This window comes from Muntiacus reevesi, chromosome X (genome assembly GCF_963930625.1).
Source record: "Muntiacus reevesi chromosome X, mMunRee1.1, whole genome shotgun sequence".
Taxonomy (NCBI): Eukaryota; Metazoa; Chordata; class Mammalia; order Artiodactyla; family Cervidae; genus Muntiacus; species Muntiacus reevesi.
In genome coordinates, this window is record NC_089271.1 from 98,504,287 (window position 1) to 98,524,721 (window position 20,435).

Genomic DNA, 20,435 nt, shown 5'->3' on the forward strand with positions numbered 1-20,435 from the left:
GTTTTGAGAAATAGGCAACCAGTCTGGGGATATTCCCCAGGGTTTGGATTAGCACCCCAAGGCTTATGCCTTTTCTCTCATGTACATACAGTTTGAAAGGTTTCTTTAGATCCAGTAGTCCCAAAGCCAGAGCTGAGACTTTGCTCTTATTGTTGCAAAGGCTGTTTGGCATTCTAGTCCAAGTAAGGGACTGAAGATCATGTCCCTTCAGTGCCCCATAAAGGGGATTCCCTATGACCCCATAGTTTGCGATTGATATCCAACAGAGCCCTGCCATTCCCAGAAAACCTCCATGTTATCTATGAGTCTTGGGTGTTCTCAAGCCTGCAGTTGCCCATTTTCTATCAGGCAAGACCTCACTGTCCTTTGGAAATGGCAAAACCTAGATACTTGACTTTGTTGCTTACATATTTGGACCTTTTTCTGGGAAACCTTATATCCACAACTGGCCAAATATTTCAGGGTTCTGATGGTATTTTGTAGACACTTATCATAAGTAGGATTTGCTATGGGCAAGTCATCCACGTATTGGAGTATGAGTCCTTCATCCAATATTAAGTTTCTAAGATCCCTTGCCAACATTTCCCCAAGCAAGGTAGAATTCTTAAATCCTTGAGGTAGGACTGCACAAAAATAATGTCAGATTATTTGTGTTTCAAGGTCCTGCCTTTCAAAAGCAAAAAGCTGCTATGATTCTTCTGCAATAGGAATGCAGAAAAAATCATCTTTCAAGTCCAAACTGAGAACCAGCTCTATTCTCCCAGAATAGTTGTGAGCAGAGTGTATGGATTGAGTACCACAGGGTGTAAATCTTGGACTATTTCACTAATAGCTCTCAAGTCTTGGACGAAGTGATACTCTTTGAGTTGGACTTTTTGACTGGGAGGATAGGGGTATTATACAGGAACCTGCAAGGTTTAATCACTCCTGTTTTCAAAAACTTTTCAAGAATTGGCTGAATTCCCTTTGGGACCTCTTGTCGCAGAGAGTATTGTGTTAGATTAGGTGTCCCAGCATCACTTCTTAATGTTGGCCATGCATTTGGGGGCCTTCCCTGGGGTGCCATTAGCCCACATTTCTTGTCTTGCCTTTCCATAGACTTCGGAGGTAAAATCTCAGTCTCCTTTTCTGGGCCATCCATGACTTCCATCTGCAGGCTTATGGTGTGTTCTAGTGGGACCCTGATGTCAAGCTGTCCTGATAAGTTACTTGAGCATTTAATTTACAAAGGAGATCTCAGCCCAAAAGAGGGATTGGACACTCTGGCATATACAGGAAACTGTGTTTCAGGGTGTGTGCATGCATTCTAAGTTGCTTCGATCATGTCCAACTCCTTGTGACCCTATGGACTGTAGCCCACCAGGCCCTTCTATGCATGGGATTCTCCAGGCAAGAATACTACGGTGGATTGCCATGCCCTTCTCTAGGGAATCTTTCCAACGCAGGGACTGAACCTGGGTCTCTTATGTCCCCTGCATTGATAGGCAGGTTCTTTGTACTTGCACCAATTGGGAAGCCCGTGTTGCAGGGAAAGGTCCCCTAACTGGCATTCTAGAGGTTGTAAGAAAGAATAATTTTGCACTTCTCCAGAAACACCCATGACTGGGATGAATTGAGATGTTTTCTATGCTACTTTGGTGTTTACCACAGAGTATGTTACTCCCAGATCTATCAGAAAGTCAATCATCTTGTCTCCCACTGTCAAAGTTACCTGGGGCTCCTGTGGGGAAATTAGAATTGGATGCCTCAGGTCCAAGGGAGCTTCCAGGCCTCTTCATTCTTCATCAGAGTGTTCCTCTCTTTCTACCAGAGTAGAGGCACCTGTCTTTCTTTTATTGTTTTCCTTCTTATTCCTTAGCCTAGGGCAATCTGTTTTTGAAAGCCCTTCCTCCTTGCAGTAAGTACATTGTTCCTTCCCCAGTGGTGGCTTACCTCTCTCTTCAGGTTACTTGCCTTCCAGAAATCTAGTGCTGCTGCCAGGAAAGTGGCATTCAATCTTTATCATCTTGGTTCTGTCTTTGTTCCATGTTATTCAACTCTTTAAAAACAATATTTACCAATTGATAAGAGTTCATTCTGAATGTACCATCTAACTTTTGTAATTTTCTTCTTAGATCTGAAGCGTTTTGCCCAATGTAGGCCGTATTTACCATTCTCATATTTTTGGGCACCTCGGGATCTGCATCAATGTAGCACCTATAAGCTTGAAAAATTGTTTCTAGAAACTCTGATGGAGCCTTATAGGGTTTTTGGTGTATCTCCTGATTTTATTTGAAGGTCTTTTGCTTAAGTACTCCCTTTCAAAGAGCCGCTAAGATACACTTCCTATAATGCTCTAGGTGCGTCATTTCTCCATTGTTAGGATCCCAGTCAGGGTCAGCAATAGGAACTGCCAGATTTGCTTCTGAAGTTCCATCTGGATCTGCTAGATGAAGCTGCTATGCTTCCTCTCTAGCTTTGTCAGTGAGCATCCTCTTTTCATCCCCAGTAAGCATCAACTTCATACAAGTGTGACTGTCTGCCCAAGAGGGATGGTGAATGTCAAAGATAGAAGTGAAAAGTTCAGTCATGTGGAGGGAGTCCTCTCAGTATGTAGGGTTATGTTTTTTTCCAATTAAACAAATCTGAAGTTGAGAATGGCTTGTGCATCCATGGAAACCCAGCTCTTTGGCCATCTGCTTTAAGGCCTCCCACAGGATATGTGCACAAAGAAGATTGCCCTGCTCCAGAAGTGGCTCCCAATCCAAATTGGGTGCCCTGTCAGGTCTTAGATGGTGATAACAAACCAGGCTCCTGTGACCTGGAGGTTAACATAGAAACTTCTAATTGATTCTCATAAGTTGGGGAGACAGGAGGCAGTGCATATGTTAGTGCATCCTGCTCGGCCAATGGGGGAGCTGGGTTGGTCGGAGGGGGTTTTAAGTTTTGAAATAGCATGTCCTTACTCTTGCCTTCTCCCTCTACCTCTTGGAGAATCAGTTTTCCCTTCAGACTGCTGTACCATAAGGCAGTAGCCATTTGACTGCTTTTCCTCTTAATGGATTGGCATAAATGCTTCTCCATATAGAATCTCATCATTTTCACCTGCTCTTTCACAAAATAATTCTAATTGCAAGATTGTATAATAATTAAGTGAGCCATTCAAAGGCCATAGCTCTCCTGATACTAACATATATTGGGACCACACACTATGACAATAGAACATCATCTGTTCCTTAGTCATAGGCTTACAACTATATTTTGCCCATTTACTTAAGGTACATCCCAAAGGGCTTTTCTTAGGGACAGATGGAGTATTTCCCATATTTATAAGTTCAAGAACAACAAAACACAAAAAGGACAAGCAAATTCCAATGCCAGAGGCACAAATAGGGTCCATCATGAATGAGGGCAAAACAGGAACAAACAAATGCAAAACAAAAGCAAGTGAACACAAAACAAAACTGAAAGAAATGGTTCAAAAATCAGATAGAGTTCAACAACAATTCGTGTGTGCATGTGTGCTGAGTCACTCAGTCGTGTCCAACTCTTTGCAACCCCATAGACTGTTGCCTACCAGGCTCCTCTGTCCATGGGATTTTCCAGGCAAGAATACTAGAGTAGTTTGCCACTTCCTTCTCCAGGGGATCTTCCTAAACCAGGGATCAAACTCTCATCTCATACATTGGCAGGCAGATTCTTTACCACGTGCCACCTGGGAAGCCCTCAAACAACAACTGCCCTCTCCAAAAGGGTACCTTGATCAAATGAACAAATGGGCTTTTCCTTTAAGGGAAAAACCCAAATTGAGAGGGGAAGATGTTTCCAGTTGTACACACCTGAGCAGCTCACCCTACCATATCAAGCCTGTCGGTTCTCAAACGTTGATTCCTTGCTCTAACAGCCAAGCTCTGAGGCACCCAGTGCTGCTTTAGGGAATTTTGAAGGGAAGATCCTCAGGACAAATGGTTCTGGCAACTGCTAGGGCCTTACCCTAAAATTCCCCAAGCAGGGCTGATTGGTCACAAGCAGCAAGGTTCCTGGGTGGTTTCACCAATAATCTGTTACTGAGTCTAAGATTGTTCTGCTCACTGCACAACAGGCCAATAAATCGGAGACGAGGTGTTGGAGCTAGGAATAATGACTTTAATAGAAAAGCTAGCAGACCAAGAAGATAGCAGACTAGTGTCTCAAAAAAACCATTTTCCATCAGTCCAAATTTGGGCTCCTTATATATAGAAGGGGGGAGGGACCCACTGTGGTGCATACCAGTGACTGAGTGGGGCTGCTATAGCTCGTGTCTGCCTCGCCCCTATTACAACCTCTGCCTCTGTCATCACACATTTCCCTGTGTCTCTCTCTTTTCATGAGAGAGCCTCAGTCATAGTAGATCAGGTCCCATCCTACTCCAGTATGAACTCATCTTAACTAGCTATATCGGCAGCATGCCTCTTTCTAAAGAAAGTCACATTTTGAGGCACTCAGGTTTATGACTTCATGTATTTCTAGAAGACACAATTCAACCCATAACCATAACAAGCAGGAAGCCCAGGCAGAAAATACACACTGGGGAGTTATCAGAGTTTAAGGTATTATTTAAAAATACAGACCTGGATAAGAATGCCTAGGGAGCAAGACAAGCTCATTGGTGTGCTCTGTGCCTTCGCCCAGGCAGTTGCCAAGCAAGGCTGGCAGAGTAGTGTGCTGTGGAAACATGAGGTGTGCACCCACTCATTGCAGCTTCTCGCCTTGGGCAAGTCTGAATTGTTGCAGATCACCCAGACAGGTAGAGGCAGACTCACTGGCAGGTAGACCAGCAGATCAGTGGATATGGCGATGCTCTTGACCATGAATTGAGGAGGCCCTCTCTCTGCCGGCATGAAAGGCCAGTTGAAAATGCTTTGGCTAGAACATTATGACCTTGTAATAGAAGTGGTCATGCTCTAGAGGGGTTTATTGAGTCGGATGCATGAAGGCTCCACTGCAGGTGCGGTACGGGGCACAGTGAGGGGAGACCAGGAAGCAAGGCCATTTTCCCTCCTGAGGTCAGGGAGGAAATGAAGAAATGGCCCCAGAGGCAATATTGCAGCTGCCTGATCTGCCTGCTCCCATCAAACCCTCTGCTAGGTGGGACAGTACATGCCTGGACAGATGGGCCAGCTGGCTATCCTACTAGGATCTAGGATGTGATACCTCCCCCAAATTGTCCCTCTACCTCAATACAAGTGTCTGGATTTGGGGCTGGAGATGCTAGCCTCTGCTCACTCACACACCAGGCACCTGCTATTGGATGGTGCAGACCCCTCAGTTCAGCTGTCATCCAGGCCCCTACAGTGCCCTTCTAGGATATTACCGGGGCAGGACAGGCACACAGCCATTAGCATGAGACCTTCACCAGGGTGTTTAGAGAGCCTGCTCAGCCAATAGTCAGCTTGCAGGTGTCCTTGTGGCAGAGAGTGCGGTGAGAAGCAGCTCTCAGCTTTCTTTCCAGGCCCTCCAGGCACTTCAGCTTCAGGCCAGTGGGTGAGCTGGGAGCCCCCTGGGGACAGGTAGAGGGCTGTGTCCCACAGAGCTCCAAGTCGCCACTACAGACACCCATTTTCCAAGCCCAGGCCTCAAAGCAGCCGTAAACCTCTTGCCCTGTCTGCGGCCTAATGGCGGCAGTGTCTTCATAGGTCGCAGTCCATGGAGTTCTCAGATTCCCTCCAGTTTAAATAAAAAGCTTGAGGGCCAGTTCAGTCCTGCGCATTTTGGCTCCTTTGGTGATGATGGTTGGGCAGGGTCTGAAGACTTGGTCCTGAGGGCACCTCCAGCTGAGATCTGCCTCTTCAGCTGGGCCAGGGCACTGGCAAGAGGATGCAGACTGGGGGCTGGATGAACGCTCCTGGGCAGGCTAACCAATCCATGCAGTGACCCCTTCCTCTTAGCCAGGCCTGGAGCTCGAAGGATGAAAGTTGACCTTGGGACCTTGCCTGTTCTTGTTAGAACAGAGAATAACATTTGTTTTGGTGAAGGTTTATAGGAACATGGTGACCTGACTGTGACTTCACCTCAAGAACAAAGGATCTGACAACAAGAAGTTTGTAATAACAAACTGTGGCCGTCCCTCACCTTTCCTATAAAAGGGCTTTGCTGAAAGCTTTCTGGGAGTTCAAGGTTTTTAGGGCATAAGTCACTCATCTTGCATGGCCCTGCAATAAACCTTTCTCTGTGCCAAGCTCCAACATTTTAGTATTGTTTGGCCTCACTGTGTGTTGGTCACATGGATTTGTGTTCGGTAACATTTTCACCATAAAAACAAAAACAAAAACCCACCTCTGTACTTCTCCATGATTATTAAAGACATCTGGTTACACAGACCTGAGAGGTGCTGGAATGTCTTGTTCTGAGTATAAGGTTAAGGAGCTTTGTGAACTGAATTGGGGCCCACCTTGATCCAACAATGTTTGACTGCAATAATGTCTAATTTTTACTCTCTCTAGGAGAATATGTCGTCATGACAACCCACTTCCACCTGAAGCGAAAAATTGGCTACTTTGTGATCCAGACCTACTTGCCATGTATCATGACTGTCATCCTGTCACAAGTGTCTTTCTGGCTCAACAGAGAGTCTGTCCCTGCCCGCACGGTCTTTGGTAAGTGTTGTTATGAAGAATAGGGTCAGGGGACATTTGCAAAGTGTTATGATGAACAGTCAGAGTAGGGGTAAGGATGGTAGAAGAATCATTACTGTAGTGAATGGGAGAAACACCTGAGCTTAGCATTAGTAACTAAGTCATCATACCTTGGTGTGTTCAACAACTGAATTATTAAAAGGAAGTGGGAATAAGAAGAGTACTGGAACATTAAGGTTTACTGAAATGCTTCCTATCTCAGTCAGGTTTGCTTCCGGAGCTGGAGAGGGATGGAACTTTCAGTGAAATGGAGAGGAATTTAGTGGGCAGAGCTGGAGAAAGGGAAGGGGAGAAACTAAGCTGAAGACAGAGAAGTAGATTGGGTATTTTTTTTTATGACCCAGCTTTTTATATGACCATCTGACTTTTCTGCTTCCTCTCTAGCCTTTTTTGAAAGTATGAATTGTCTGATATTCAGTAAGAGCTACACAAAGTTTGAAGGTTTCTACAAGAATACCTATAATTAGAGAAATTTTCTTCACTCTGAATTGACTGTTGTCTAGGAAGAGATTTGCATAGCTTTAACACTTTTCCGTGAGAGACTTAAAGCACATAAACTTCTGTTTTTCTCATTGTAAGATTTTTTTAGGAGATAAACATTAATTGACTCTTAATCCACTAAACTGTCTCCATATACTTTGATATGCTGAGTACTCACAAAGGAGGCCAATATTTCCTACAGAGATCCTGAAGCTATACTGTGTAATTAAAGAGTAAATGATGTTTCAGAAAGAAGCATTTTAGGTCAGGTAGAAGAGGGGACAGTAGTGGAGAAAGATAAATAATCTGTAAAGTACGAAAAAAATGAGAAAGGGTGTGATATCATGGAAATCAAAAGAGGTGAGTGTTCAAGAAGCAGGGAATAATCAACTGGGATGAATTCTGTGTGTTTAGGTAAAATGCAGATAAAAACTGTATTTGGGATCATGATATGCTTGGTTGCTAGTGATTTGAAAAGAACAGCTTTAATGAAGTTGGGGGGGTGCATAATCTATATAGGAATAGATTAAATTTGCCCAATTTTTGGAAATGTTACAAACTAGATACCTTGAAAAAATCTTCCAGTACAAAATCCCTAAAAAAAACAGATAAAACATAGAAAACATTCTTTTTTAATATCTGAGCTCATAAAAAATTAAAGATAACACTCAGTGGCCCAAATGGAAGAAGGAACTGAAAACCGGAGTGTTAATGACATGAGCTGGTACTGTCTGTGGTAGGAAAATGGATTAATGGATGGACTACTTGTCTTGGTAGAGAAGAGTTGAGTTTTAAGGTTACACAAGAAAGGCTTTTAGCTTGAGTGAAATTAAGGGTTAGAACTAGGATTGTGGTAGGCTTAATAATGGTCCCTAGTGATACCCATGTTCTAATCTCTGGAACTTGTGAATTTTACCTTATATGGCAAAAGGACTTTACAGATTTATTCCTTTTTTTCCCCTTTCCATTGTCATTTTATTTTTTTTCCTAGTTATTTTTATTAGTTGGAGGCTAATTACTCAGATTTTTTCTAAGTTAAGAATTTTGAGATGGGGAGATTATCTTGCATTATCTCAAGCAACTTTAGTTGGGTGGGACAGACATACATTATCAAAGAAGCATGCTAGACTTTTTTTTTTTTCATACTAGACTTTTAGAAGTACTCAAAGGAAGGAAGAGGACAGTCACAGAAAAACTTTGTAGAAGAGTCTTGAAAGAGAAGCCCTGGGTGGCAGGCCTGGATCTTTTAAAATGCCAAACCTCTTTGTCCATCGATGAAGTACACCAGAAGCTTGATTGAGGGCCCTACCAGCTCTGACTAGCTAAGAACTCTTCACAAGATGACAGTTTAATTAAGCTGTAGAGGCTAGAGTTCTAAACACCTCCACTGAGATATGGCACCTAAACACTTGTGTTGCAGTATGGTTCTCTTGATCCATGCTTTTGGCACTGTTAAGAATGTACCAGTGTAGACAATTGCATTTGCTGATAACCATAAATAACTTGTTTGTTCCATGAATCACTTGCTCAGTGTGATCAGAGGGTTACTTAGCCTTAGATCCATTCTCAGAGCTTACCAGTCTACAAATTCAGATTTTGTTATGAGGTCCTAGCTATATGGCTGATTCCTAACAGGGCTTAAATTGTCTTTTCGCTAATCAGCCTAGACAATTCTCTGCTTAAGTTTGTGTAAAGGTGCTCCTTTAGGGTCTCTTTGTTGAAACTGTATTAAGTTTTTGCCAGTCTGGATTTAGATTTATATCGTAAATGTGTAAGTAAGGTACTCAAAGAATCAAGATATGAAAGGAGGCTCCAGAGACTGCAGCACACGTGGCTGACTCTCTGGGTAGAGTTAATAGGCCTTATCTGCTTGCTTTTTGATATAACATATCTCACCCCATTAGGACTACCTTCCATACCCTACTTGACCCAGGCTCATAAGGGTCACACTGTCCATCTTCTTGAGGAATCCAACACTTAGAAAGAGGTTCTGACTATTCCTTCTTACTAAATTCTGGATGGATTTGGGTATACAACTGTACCATCAAAATTCTGGAGGAGACTGTAGGGGATATTCATATAGATGGGAAGAATGAAGGCAAGGAGATATTAAGGGAATTGCCCAAGATACAAAACCAGTAAGTGGTAGAACTCAGGACTTCCTACTTTGAGTGTAGGTATTCAAGACTGGGGCATCCCAGGTGGCTCAGTGGTAAAGACTCCACGTGCCAATGCAGGAGACATGGGTTCGATCCCTGGGTTGGGAAGATCCCCTGTAGAAGGGAATGACTACCCACTCCAGTATTCTTGCCTGGGAAATCCCATGGACAGAGGACCCTGGTGGGCTGCAATCCATGGGTTTGCAAAAGAGTCAGACACGACTTCACAACTAAAAAACAATAACATGAATACTCTTACTAACAATGACAAAATTATTGTTATAATATTATTGTTAAAATGTGACTACAGTTCAGTTCAGTTCAGTCACTCAGTCATGTCTGACTTTTTGCAATCCCATAAACTGCAGCACACCAGGCCTCCCTGTCCATCACCAACTCCGAGAGCCTACCCACACTCATGTCCATTGAGTTGGTGATGCCATCCAACCATCTCATCCTCTGTCATCACCTTCTCCTCCTGCCCTCAATCTTTCCCAGCGTCAGGGTCTTTTCAAATGAGTCGGCATTTCACATCACGTGACCAAAGTATTGGAGTTTCAGCTTCAACATCAGTCCTTCCAATGAACACCCAGGATTGATCTCCTTTAGGATGGACTGGTTGGATCTCCTTTCTGTCCAAGGGACTCTCCAGAGTCTTCTCCAACACCACAGTCCAAAAGCATCAATTCATCAGCGCTCAGCTTTCTTCACAGTCCAACTCTAACATCCATACATGACTACTAGAAAAACCACAGCCTTGACCAGACAGACCTTTGTTGACAAAGTAATGCTTATTAATATGCTGTCTAGGTTGGTCATAACTTTCCTTCCAAGGAGTAAGCATCTTTTGATTGCATGACTGCAATCACTATCTGCAGTGATTTTGGAGCCCCCCAAAAATAAAGGCAGCCGCTATTTCCACTGTTTCCCCATCTATTTGCCATGAAGTGGTTAACAATATGAGCTTTAGAGTCTTTGATTCTAAAGCTCATATTGTTAACCACAGCACTGTATAGTTCATATACATATCTAAACTATGAACAGATTAGAAAAAAATTAATGTAATTTAAAAGTGAGTAAAAGAAAGTCTTAAATTTAGTTTAATAAATACCACCAAGAAAAAGAATCAATTGATTTAAAACCAAGCTCTGGTTTGGCAAAAACTCATAAGAAATAGATGTGAGAATAGTTTTGGTTGTTCATGAATTCAATAGGTCCTAGACTATGATGTAGCTAAAGGACAATTTCTCTACAATAGTTTGTTGTGTTATTAGGGGAATAGTGTCCACAATAAATGAAATGAAACTCCAGGTAATATCAGACCATGTCCTGAGTCTTAGCCTAAGTTCTGGTCTGTTGAGAAGGCATCTACCAGAATGGAGAAGGAGGAGAAACAAAAGAAGGAGCTGGCCACATTCTAGAGATGAACAGACTTACAAGGAACCATGGCCACTCTCTCCAACTTTCTGAAGTCCTGTCCCAGAAAGAAAAAAGCAGGGTTTCTTTCTTATGTCTCCAGACAGAACCTCTGAGATCAGTCAGTGGATTAGGAGTTACAGGAAGGCAGGTTTTGGCATAAGGTAGACTTTTCTAATTAGAAAACTCTATTACACTGAAATAGGTTACCTACAACCTAGTCTTCAATGGAAATGTTTAAGCTGAGGGCAACTCTTAAGTGCTATACTGGAGATTTCTATTCCTGTGATAATTGGGATGGGGTGGTTACTATGTAGAACCATTCCATTTTGACATTATCTGCTTTTTTTTTTTACTTTAAAGAGACCATTTTGGGTGGGGATTAGCTCCTCCTTTCAAGGAGGAAGATGGTGATATCATCAGGTACACTCAATGTCTTTTAGTGGCAACTAGTTCTTATTTTCTCTCTCCCAAGGTGTCACCACTGTTCTCACCATGACCACCCTGAGTATCAGTGCCAGAAACTCCTTACCTAAAGTGGCATATGCGACGGCCATGGATTGGTTCATAGCCGTGTGTTATGCCTTTGTATTTTCTGCGCTGATTGAGTTTGCGACCGTGAACTACTTCACAAAGCGGAGTTGGGCTTGGGAAGGCAAGAAGGTGCCAGAGGCCCTGGAGATGAAGGTAAGATACAAGAAAGGTGGGGGCTGGGAAGCATTCCCTGAGAGAACTGTATTGGAACCAGGAGTGGGCAGCCTGCAGCCTGTGGGAACTGGCCAGGGCTGTGTGCTATTCACTGGGGTCATCAATCCAATTCTCAACTGGAGTGCTTCTTGGCAGTGTGGAGTGTTTGCTGGGGGCAAAGAAAAGAGGGTCGGTATCATGGAGGGCTGATGTCTTGTGGTGAGGGATCAAACCTAAGTGTGATACTGCTGAACCCAAGGGGAATATGTTGTACTTACAAAGTCACCCAGAAGTGTGGTCTTTATCTTCCACTCAGAGAACAGTCTCTAGGGCCACTTCTGCCCCTCATTTTGGCAATATGTTCCCATTACCATCTAACAAAAATGATCATCATTCCTTCTATGTCTTTGCTTATTTTTACTCTCTACCTGGAATGTTCTTTTCTTATTTTCCTGCCTGATAAAGACCTGCTCAGTCTTTAAGAACCACATGAAATGCTATTTTCTCCATAGAACCTTTCCAGAATCATGAGATAGCTTCAGCTTTTCTGGGGGTGGGTGAGGTTGCTCATGATATGAAAAGCATTTATTTGCATTAGAGTTATTTGTCTGCTTCCTCACTAGACTGAACTTCTTGAGGGCAGGGGCTTGCCTGCATGTGTCTAACTAGCTAGCATCCATGTACAGCATCTGACTCATAGTAAAAGCTGAATAAATGTTAATTAGATTAATGGATGAGAAAAAAAGAGAAAAAATCCCAATAAACCACCTGGAATTGGTAGGAATAAAAAAACATAAATACAGTAAAATCAAGTTTGGTATCCTTGACTGCATTAAAAGAGTTGAGATATCTAGCTGTAGATGAAGACTAACCCACGATGCTAAAAAGAATGGGCAGATGTGGCCCCAGAATCATGGAGAAGAGAAACATAATGAAGATTTTTCAAACTGGAGGAATAGATTCCATAGAATATAGACTGGTGAGTTGGAAAATTCTTAGAATAGATCTTAACTATTTATTTAGTTAAAATTTATTAACTCTTTGCTATAAATCATGAAGAAATAAGTATATTTCGTCTTCCTCCATCTACTCTACCATAGGAATTTCTTGGTTGGTTTTATTATTATTCTTAGTCTAGTTGTTAACATTTGTATCCTTAAAATATATTTACCCATCTAATGCTTGATTCATCAGTTATAAATCAGGTCTGTTGATCCCTCACTCACTGCAAGATATAAGGAAATTATTATACTTACCCTGCTTCTCACCTTTGCTTTCTACCAGTCCCTGTCATCTCTCAACTTTTGTTATACAACTATTTCCACATTGTCAAGTTTTATAGTATTTACATGCTTTTATGCAGTCATAATTTCTGTATTTTATTACTCACAGTTTTATTAAAAAGACTCTCTTCTCAAAATGGTCCTCTTATCCATTTTTATGTTCATCGCTTAGTTACCTCAAGGCTATCCTCTGGAAGTTTCTTTAGGAATGGTTCGTGGGAACCATATTTCCTGCTATCTTACATGTATAAAATTATCTGTCAGTTGTGTTTATACTTAAATTACATTTGGGCTGTTGTACAATTTGTGGGTCGCATTCTCTTTCTCTAATGTCCACATAAACATTGGTTGCAGTTTTCTGTTCTAGAACTGAGGAAATTTAAAACATCTCTGAGAATCTTTCACATAATGAGGAGATGATTTTATGGCTTAGAAACACATATGCATGTGTCTTTTATTTACAAATACCACTTACTTTACCAGGATAGATCTTGATCTATCTGTATGAATTTTTCCTAGGGCAGCATGTTGTCCTTAAGTCTGTAGATTCACAACTGTCTTTGTTTCAGGAAAGCTTTCCTAAAGCACATCATTGCTCTGTTATCTTCCTAAAAGCACAAATTATACATATAATAGAACTTTGTGATCCTTATTTACCATTATTCTCTAGTAATTTCCAACTGTTATTTTCCATTTTATTTTTCTCAAGCCCGTCTTCTGTGTCTCTGAACATTTTCACCATGTCTGTTCTCCTTCATTTCTATAGTAGTAGTATTTTTCCTTATATTATTTTTTTTTAATTTCTGCTGACTTAGCTTTTCATGTATTCTGTTTATTTTGTGTGTTGTTATGCAGTTCTTTATTGGTTCTTTCCCCTCATTGTAACATATTTTGCATCAGTAACATATTCTTTTTCAACTGTTACTTGAAGTTGTATTAGAGGAGTTCTTTACCAACACTGCTATGTGTGAAAGTATCATTTTGGGGAGGGACTGAGACAATGAATAGGATAGTTGTGAGTGGTTGATAGTAAGTAGTTGAAAGTGAATAGTTTGACCATCATCTGTTATCTGTATAAATTCTTATAAATAACCCACAAGAAAGTCCTCTATGTATGGTGTAATGTGTGCATGCTTGTGTGCATATGTGTAATATTGTACCCTTTAATGTTTCCAGTCTCCACCTCCTCACTACTATGTGGTAATCAAACAGTAGTCCAGGATGTTTTCACTACCAGCCTGAGAACCATTTGTTTCAAATCAGAGGTCATTTGTTTTTCACTCAGGTCCTGCAATCCATGTTTTAGGACTCTGTTCTTGGCCTGAAATCTAGAACATTAGGCATCTTCAATGTCTTCTTCACCCTGATCCAATTTTTACTGTGTTTGGGAGCCCTTATGTTTTGGGGTAAAGGTTAAAAAATGCTTCCAATTTTCATCAAAGATGGAGTTTTGCTTTCATATATCATTTTCCTTATTTTGCAGAGAAGAAAAGGAAGCAAAGATGTCCTTATTCTGACATATTAAACTGAAAGACCCTTAATAAACAGATGTTTTAAGAGCAGTTTGCACTAACTACTGACATATAGCCTGAGTTAACTAAGAAGAAATTGTGCCAAACTAACCTTAAGAAAATTCATGGAAAGTTTATTAGACTGGTAGAACAGGAAATATATAGACTTTATCAAGACATCTAACTTTTTTAAATTATGTCTTCATGAAGAAGAAATAGCAGTTGAAAAAATATTACAATTATGCTGATGTAGTTGGTTGACCAATTAAAGTCAAATATAATCTGATTGATGAATAGGCATCAACCTGAATGGATATTGCTGTAATAAGCCACAAGTCTTTATCTTTGACCCTCTGCACATTCTTTACCATCTGAGCTACCAGGGAAGCTCTCTTAAATACTGTCATCTGTGACTTAAATAAAGATACTTAATATGGGAGATTCAAATTTGTAAGCTGGCATTAATGAAAAAGAGTATCTTCTGAAGCAGAGTCCAAGAGAATTTCTGAAATTTGAAAGAATAGGCTGAAACCAAAAGGTTAACATTTCTAAATACAACAAATTTTTACACATATGTTCCCAAAAAAGTTCAGGGATAATAAAGCTTAACAAAGATTGCATGTTATAAATAAGATGCTATGATATAGGGAAAGAACACATTTAATGTAAGCCATCCATGTGGTGTAACTCTTGAAAAGCCAAATTTGATTTGAGTCTGAGTTAGGAGTTACCTAGAACAAATGAGATAGTAAACCCCTTTTTATTCTGTACAGGTTGTGCCATGTTTAAAATATGCTGTTCCAGTTTAGTTACTACAATAGAGAAAGGACAGATGCATTAAGGCAATGATGATTGCTAATTTCAGATATCTGAAAGGCAGTCATAAATATCTTTTGAAATATGTGGTAGACTTGTTTTTCGTGATTGGGAAGAGATGCAGTGGTGGCTTGAAGGTAGAAAGAGCACTTGAACAGTGTGGCTGTGGATGTCAAAAATGATAACCGTTTCTCCAATTCCAAGGAGTGCTGAAAATGAAAACAAAAAAAGGACAAAAAGTCTTCTGCAAAGATGGTGATCTTAGTATTCCTCCTTAGTTCTGTCAATTGTTTTAAGTTATTGAAAGGATATTGATGAGATTTGAAAAAAAAAAACTATGAAATGTATAAAAATGGATTTCTAATATGAGGGTACTATGTTTTGTGCATGCTGCTACAATATGAAGGAACTAACAGAACCACTGACCCACAGAAAAAAATGAAATGCATTAAAAGTAAAAACAGTGAAATTTAACTGTAACTTATTTTTCTTCCTTTAGAGAGACATATTAAACCTTATTTGCCTCATAAAACTAGAATAGGTGAGCACAAAACTGTTTAAAACTAATATAAATGATTCAAAAGTCTATTTCTGATCTGTATTATGGTCAATGATTAAATAGAATATGAGGGGAAATATAAAGGAAAGGAAAAGAAGGGATAGGTAGGAACAAATACCTCATTTTCAAATGAAGACAAATGACTACCTTATAATAGCACTCTGCAAAATAGATGAACTATGGGCTTCTGAGGAATAGCTACACATTTTATCACTACTTCCTTTAAAAATCCCACTAAAATGAGGTTAAAGAAATAAAACAGGTATAAACCCACAAGTACCAGGAGAACTAGAGACAGGCTTTCAGTCAGACAAGAGATTGTAATGCACTTTTTAAGAAAAATGAATGTGGAAAGACAGAATAAGAACTGATTTATCAAGTTGGAGAGAGATATAACCCTGGAGAAATTCAGCATTCAAGATGCTTTGTACAACAGACAGTAAATCATGGGGGTGCAATTAAGGGGACTGGATAAATGCCTGTGTGCAGGGTAGTCAAGACCCCAGAGCCTGCCAGCATATAAAATGTCAACAGCCAGATGTAGAGTTTCCTAAAGACCAGCAGAAGTTTCTCTTCTACAGAAGCTGAATGTCTCCATAGAAAAGACCTTAATACAGTGACACTATGGAGTATCCCATAAAATGACCTCCCTCCAGACAATCTTCAGTCATAGTTTACCACTCAACAAGCCCACCTCAGGCACACTAAACATACAGACATCTTTTATGTTGCCAAATAATACTATGATACGAAGGATTATCAAAGTGAAATTTGTAATAGAGAAAAGTAAATATTGAAAAAAAAAACTCATCTTGGCAGGAACAGAAATAATTTAGGGAATTAAAGAGAACCTAAGAAAAGCAAAGTAAATCTTATCTTATATTTATAAATATATCATATACATAAAATAAGGAGGATGCTAATATAAAAGGAAATCAGAGAATAAGGAAGAGCTTCTGAAATGAAAAATAACCGCCAAGTGGTAATGAAGCTGATCTGATAAGGAAGGGCAACAACCTCCATGAACACAGAAGACAAGCCACAAAAGGGGTTCCAAGAGGCTGCTTTGGGGACAAAGACCCTAATGAAGGCAGTATTCTGCAGACAACTCAGAGGCCAGGCCTTCCTGGGGAAATGTCTCCAGTGTTTCACAGTGTAATGAGAAATAGAAGTTTCCACAGATGCTGCATTTCTCTGTGTCCCAGCTGTGGGGTTGGTGGCCTGAGCTAGGAGAAGGGGGAAAAGCAGTTTTCACTCACTTTCAGTTCCCTGCCCAAGGTGCTGACCCATTTCCCTGCCACAAGAGGGTCAGCCTGAATATATAAACCCTATTTGGTTGTGTGATCCTCTCAATAATTTGTGAAAAAAAGTGAAAGTGTTAGTCACTCAGTCGTGTCTGACTCTTTGCGACTCATGGACTGTAGCCCATCAGGCTCCTCTGTCCATGGGATTTCCCAGGCAAGGATGCTGAAGTGGATTACCATTTCCTTCTTCAGGGGACCTTCCCAAGCCAGGGATCGAGCCTGGGTCTCCTGCATTGCAGGCAGATTCTTTACCATCTGAAACACCAGGGAAACCCCAATAATCAGCTCTAGCTTGTTTCATAACTTTCATGGCTTTGCTTGATCTATTAGCACTCTTTCTCAAGTCATTGCAGCATTTCTGCCAGGCAGTATTTATGCATTTGTTAACAAAAATCAAGATGTGACTAAAGATCAGAAGCTCAGTAGCAACCTATGTTGTAGCAGTGATGTCAGTCCATTGATTGTCTTTGGAGAGTTAATGTTGAACACAAAATTCTTATTGATCAGACAAAGATGATCTGCTGAAGACACATGCACTTTTGTAGAGTTTAACATCTTGTGTTTTTCTGAAAAAATATACATATATACATATGTTGCTTTATTTGAAACAAAATATGATGCATTTGAAAAAATAACTGCCAGAATAAAAGTTTCAATAGAGATGGGAAAATAAACTGAAAAATATCTCTCTACAAGTAAGGTAAAAAGGAAATAATTGAAGAATGAAAAGAAAAGGTTAAGGGACTTAGGGATGAATCCAGGAAATTCATCCAACTCAGAACCTGCAGAATGAGTGAACAGAGAAATGGGAACAAAGGAAATTATCAAAGAACTAATATAAGACACGTTTACAAAAGGAAAAATATAAGCCTCCAGATTGAAAGTGTCCTCATAGGTCCACATAAAGTCACATCATCTTGAAATTTTAGAAAACCAGGGATAAATGGTAGACTAAAGAGATTCTAGAAAGACAGTAAGTATTATTTACAAAGAAATGATTAGCAGAATGGCATCAGACTTCGCAGCTACATTGGATGCTGGAAGACAGTGGAGCTGTAAATCTAAATCTGAAGGACCAATGATTTTCAACCTTGAATCCTATGCCTAGCCAAAGTATCACTTACATAGAAAGGTAGTTATTTTCAGACGTGCTAGAACTGAGAAGTGTCACTTCCCATGGATTCCACCTTAGGAAAATACAGGAGACTATGTTCTATTAAAACGAGAGTAGAATGAAAAAGAGAAAGACACTGGATCCAGAGAAGAGGGTATCCTACAGAGGAGATAGATGAATGGAATTCCTAAGTGAAAGCTATGCAGCAAGCAAACCTGGAGAAGAACCCAGCGCAGTTTGTAGCAAGAGGCTAGAGGTATTTATCCAGTCCTTTATAATGATGTTACCATTGATTATTGATTGCACTAAAAAGATTGCTATAATTGTATGGAAGATGGAGGAAGAGTTGCATAAGTGAGGTTAATCATTATCATGAAAATATGAATGGTTATGTGTAAAACTGATAGCAGTATAAGCATATTACTTAGAAATATATAAATATTAGAAAATTTAGAAAATTAAAATAAAGATAGAAAGTTAAAAATAATTATGTTGTAGGACAAGGTTGGGGTACAGGCATTTTAAGTTTTTACATTTATTTCTTTTTAACTATGTGCATTATTACCTAGATTATATTTTTTGAAAATTAAAAGTAAAAGCAAATTAAAATAAAGAAATAAAACTCTATATTTAAGAAGAAGACAATTAGTATTCTTAGAAGTTCTTTTAAAATATTCATAAATTCTTACCTAAATTTTAGAAACACAGTAATTCTTATGCTTTTTTCTTATTTTCAGACAAGAAATTTGAATGCTCTAGAATAATGTTTTATTTTACATTAGAAAATACTCAACTTCCATCCATAATTTGGAAAAGTTTAGTTTTTTATCATTAATGGCTTTTTAAATTTTGTGGCATTCCTGTAAAAACAGCCACAAATCAAGTCACCACTTGGTATGGTCTCTCTGGGGTGAATGATATTCACTCTGGGTTAATTTATATTAATAAAGTGGTAGCCTTCCCACCCTTTTCTACAGTAGGTATAAATGCCCTGACAACAAGCATACTCTATCACTGGTGAGTTGATTGAAACAGGAACAAACAGGGGTATCAGCCAAGATGGCAGAGTAGAAAGACTCAGTGCTCACCTCCTCTCAAAAGCACACCAGAATCACAACTGTCTGCAGAACAACCATCCATGGAAAAGATCAAAATTTACCAGAAAAGATCTTCTACAACTAAAGATATGAAGAAGGAACCAAACAAGACAGGGGGAGTTGTGATATAGGCAGGTCTCATACCCTGGGTGGGCAATCCATAAACGAGAGAAATATTACCATTGCAGAGGCTCTTCCCTAGGAGTGAGGGGTCTGAGCCCCAAAGTGGGCTCTATAACCTGTGGGTCATATCCCAGGAAAATAAACCCCCAGAGCATTTGGCTTTGAAGACCAGTAATGCATACAATCGAGAGTCCCAGAGAGCTGGGGGGAAATAGAGACTTCACTCACATGCTCTGGGATCCAGGGCAAAAGCAGTAATAGGAGGCTGGATCAGACTCACCTGCCGATCTTGGAGAATCTCCTGGAGAAGCTGGGGGCAACTACAGCCTCCCCTGGGGACATAGACACTGGTGGCAGCTATTCTGGAGAACTCATTCTATCATGTGGACACTGGTGCTGGCAAACACCATTTTGGAATCCTCCCTCTAGCTTATTAACCTCAGGACCCAGCCCCGCCCTGGCCCAACAGTGTATATAGGTGCCAGCTCTAGCACACCTCTTGCCAAGCAAATAACTGAGCATGGACACAGGTCTACCCACCAACAGATAAACACAATTAATAAACCATAGATAATATTTGCGTCTCATCCACTCTTTCCTTTCTTATCTACTGGCCCCAGGTCCATCCCCACATATGATCTGGATATCCCCCACCCTCTCAGTAAACTGGTGCAAGTGATTACTTCTCTTGCACCTGCATTTTCTCCCCATTCTTTGGCTTACTGACCTCTTCCTAATCCAGCATGCTCCCTTCCTCTTTTGAATTCGCTTGACTCAGCATTTGTGCCTTTTTGTGTTTTTCTCGTGTTCTCCCTTATATTTTAGTTCTCTCTAAAATTTATCATCTTAACTGTTTTTAATAAGTATGTTCACAGTATTGTACAACCAACTTTCAGAACTTTTTCATCCTGCAAAACTGAAACTCTATCCCCATGAAACCAGAAATTCCAATCCTCCCCTCCTCTCCCCCTCTGGCAACCTCCATTCTACTCTCTGTCTCTAGCAATCTGACTTCTCTAAGTACTTAATACAACTGGAATCATAACATCCTCAAGGTTCATTCATGCTATAGCATGCATCAGAATTTCCTTTCTTTTTAAGGCTGAATAAATCCTATTGTATGGATGGACCACATTTTCTTCATCCATTCTTCTCTCTATGCATACTTGGGTTGCTTTCATCTTTTGGCTAGTGAGAATTATGCTGCTATGAACATGGGTGTACTCATATCTT

General features: G+C 40.2%; 1 protein-coding gene across 1 annotated transcript in view; it reads left to right on the top strand.

Moving 5' to 3' along the window:
- The window catches only part of GABRA3 (gamma-aminobutyric acid type A receptor subunit alpha3), a 136,099-nt gene that overhangs the window by 110,967 nt on the left and 4,697 nt on the right, over nucleotides 1-20,435 (top strand). Inside the window, exons 7-8 of the mRNA XM_065915015.1 lie at nucleotides 6,462-6,614; nucleotides 11,184-11,395. Coding sequence (XP_065771087.1) covers nucleotides 6,462-6,614; nucleotides 11,184-11,395 — 365 coding nt within the window. The remainder of the gene's footprint in view (nucleotides 1-6,461; nucleotides 6,615-11,183; nucleotides 11,396-20,435) is intronic.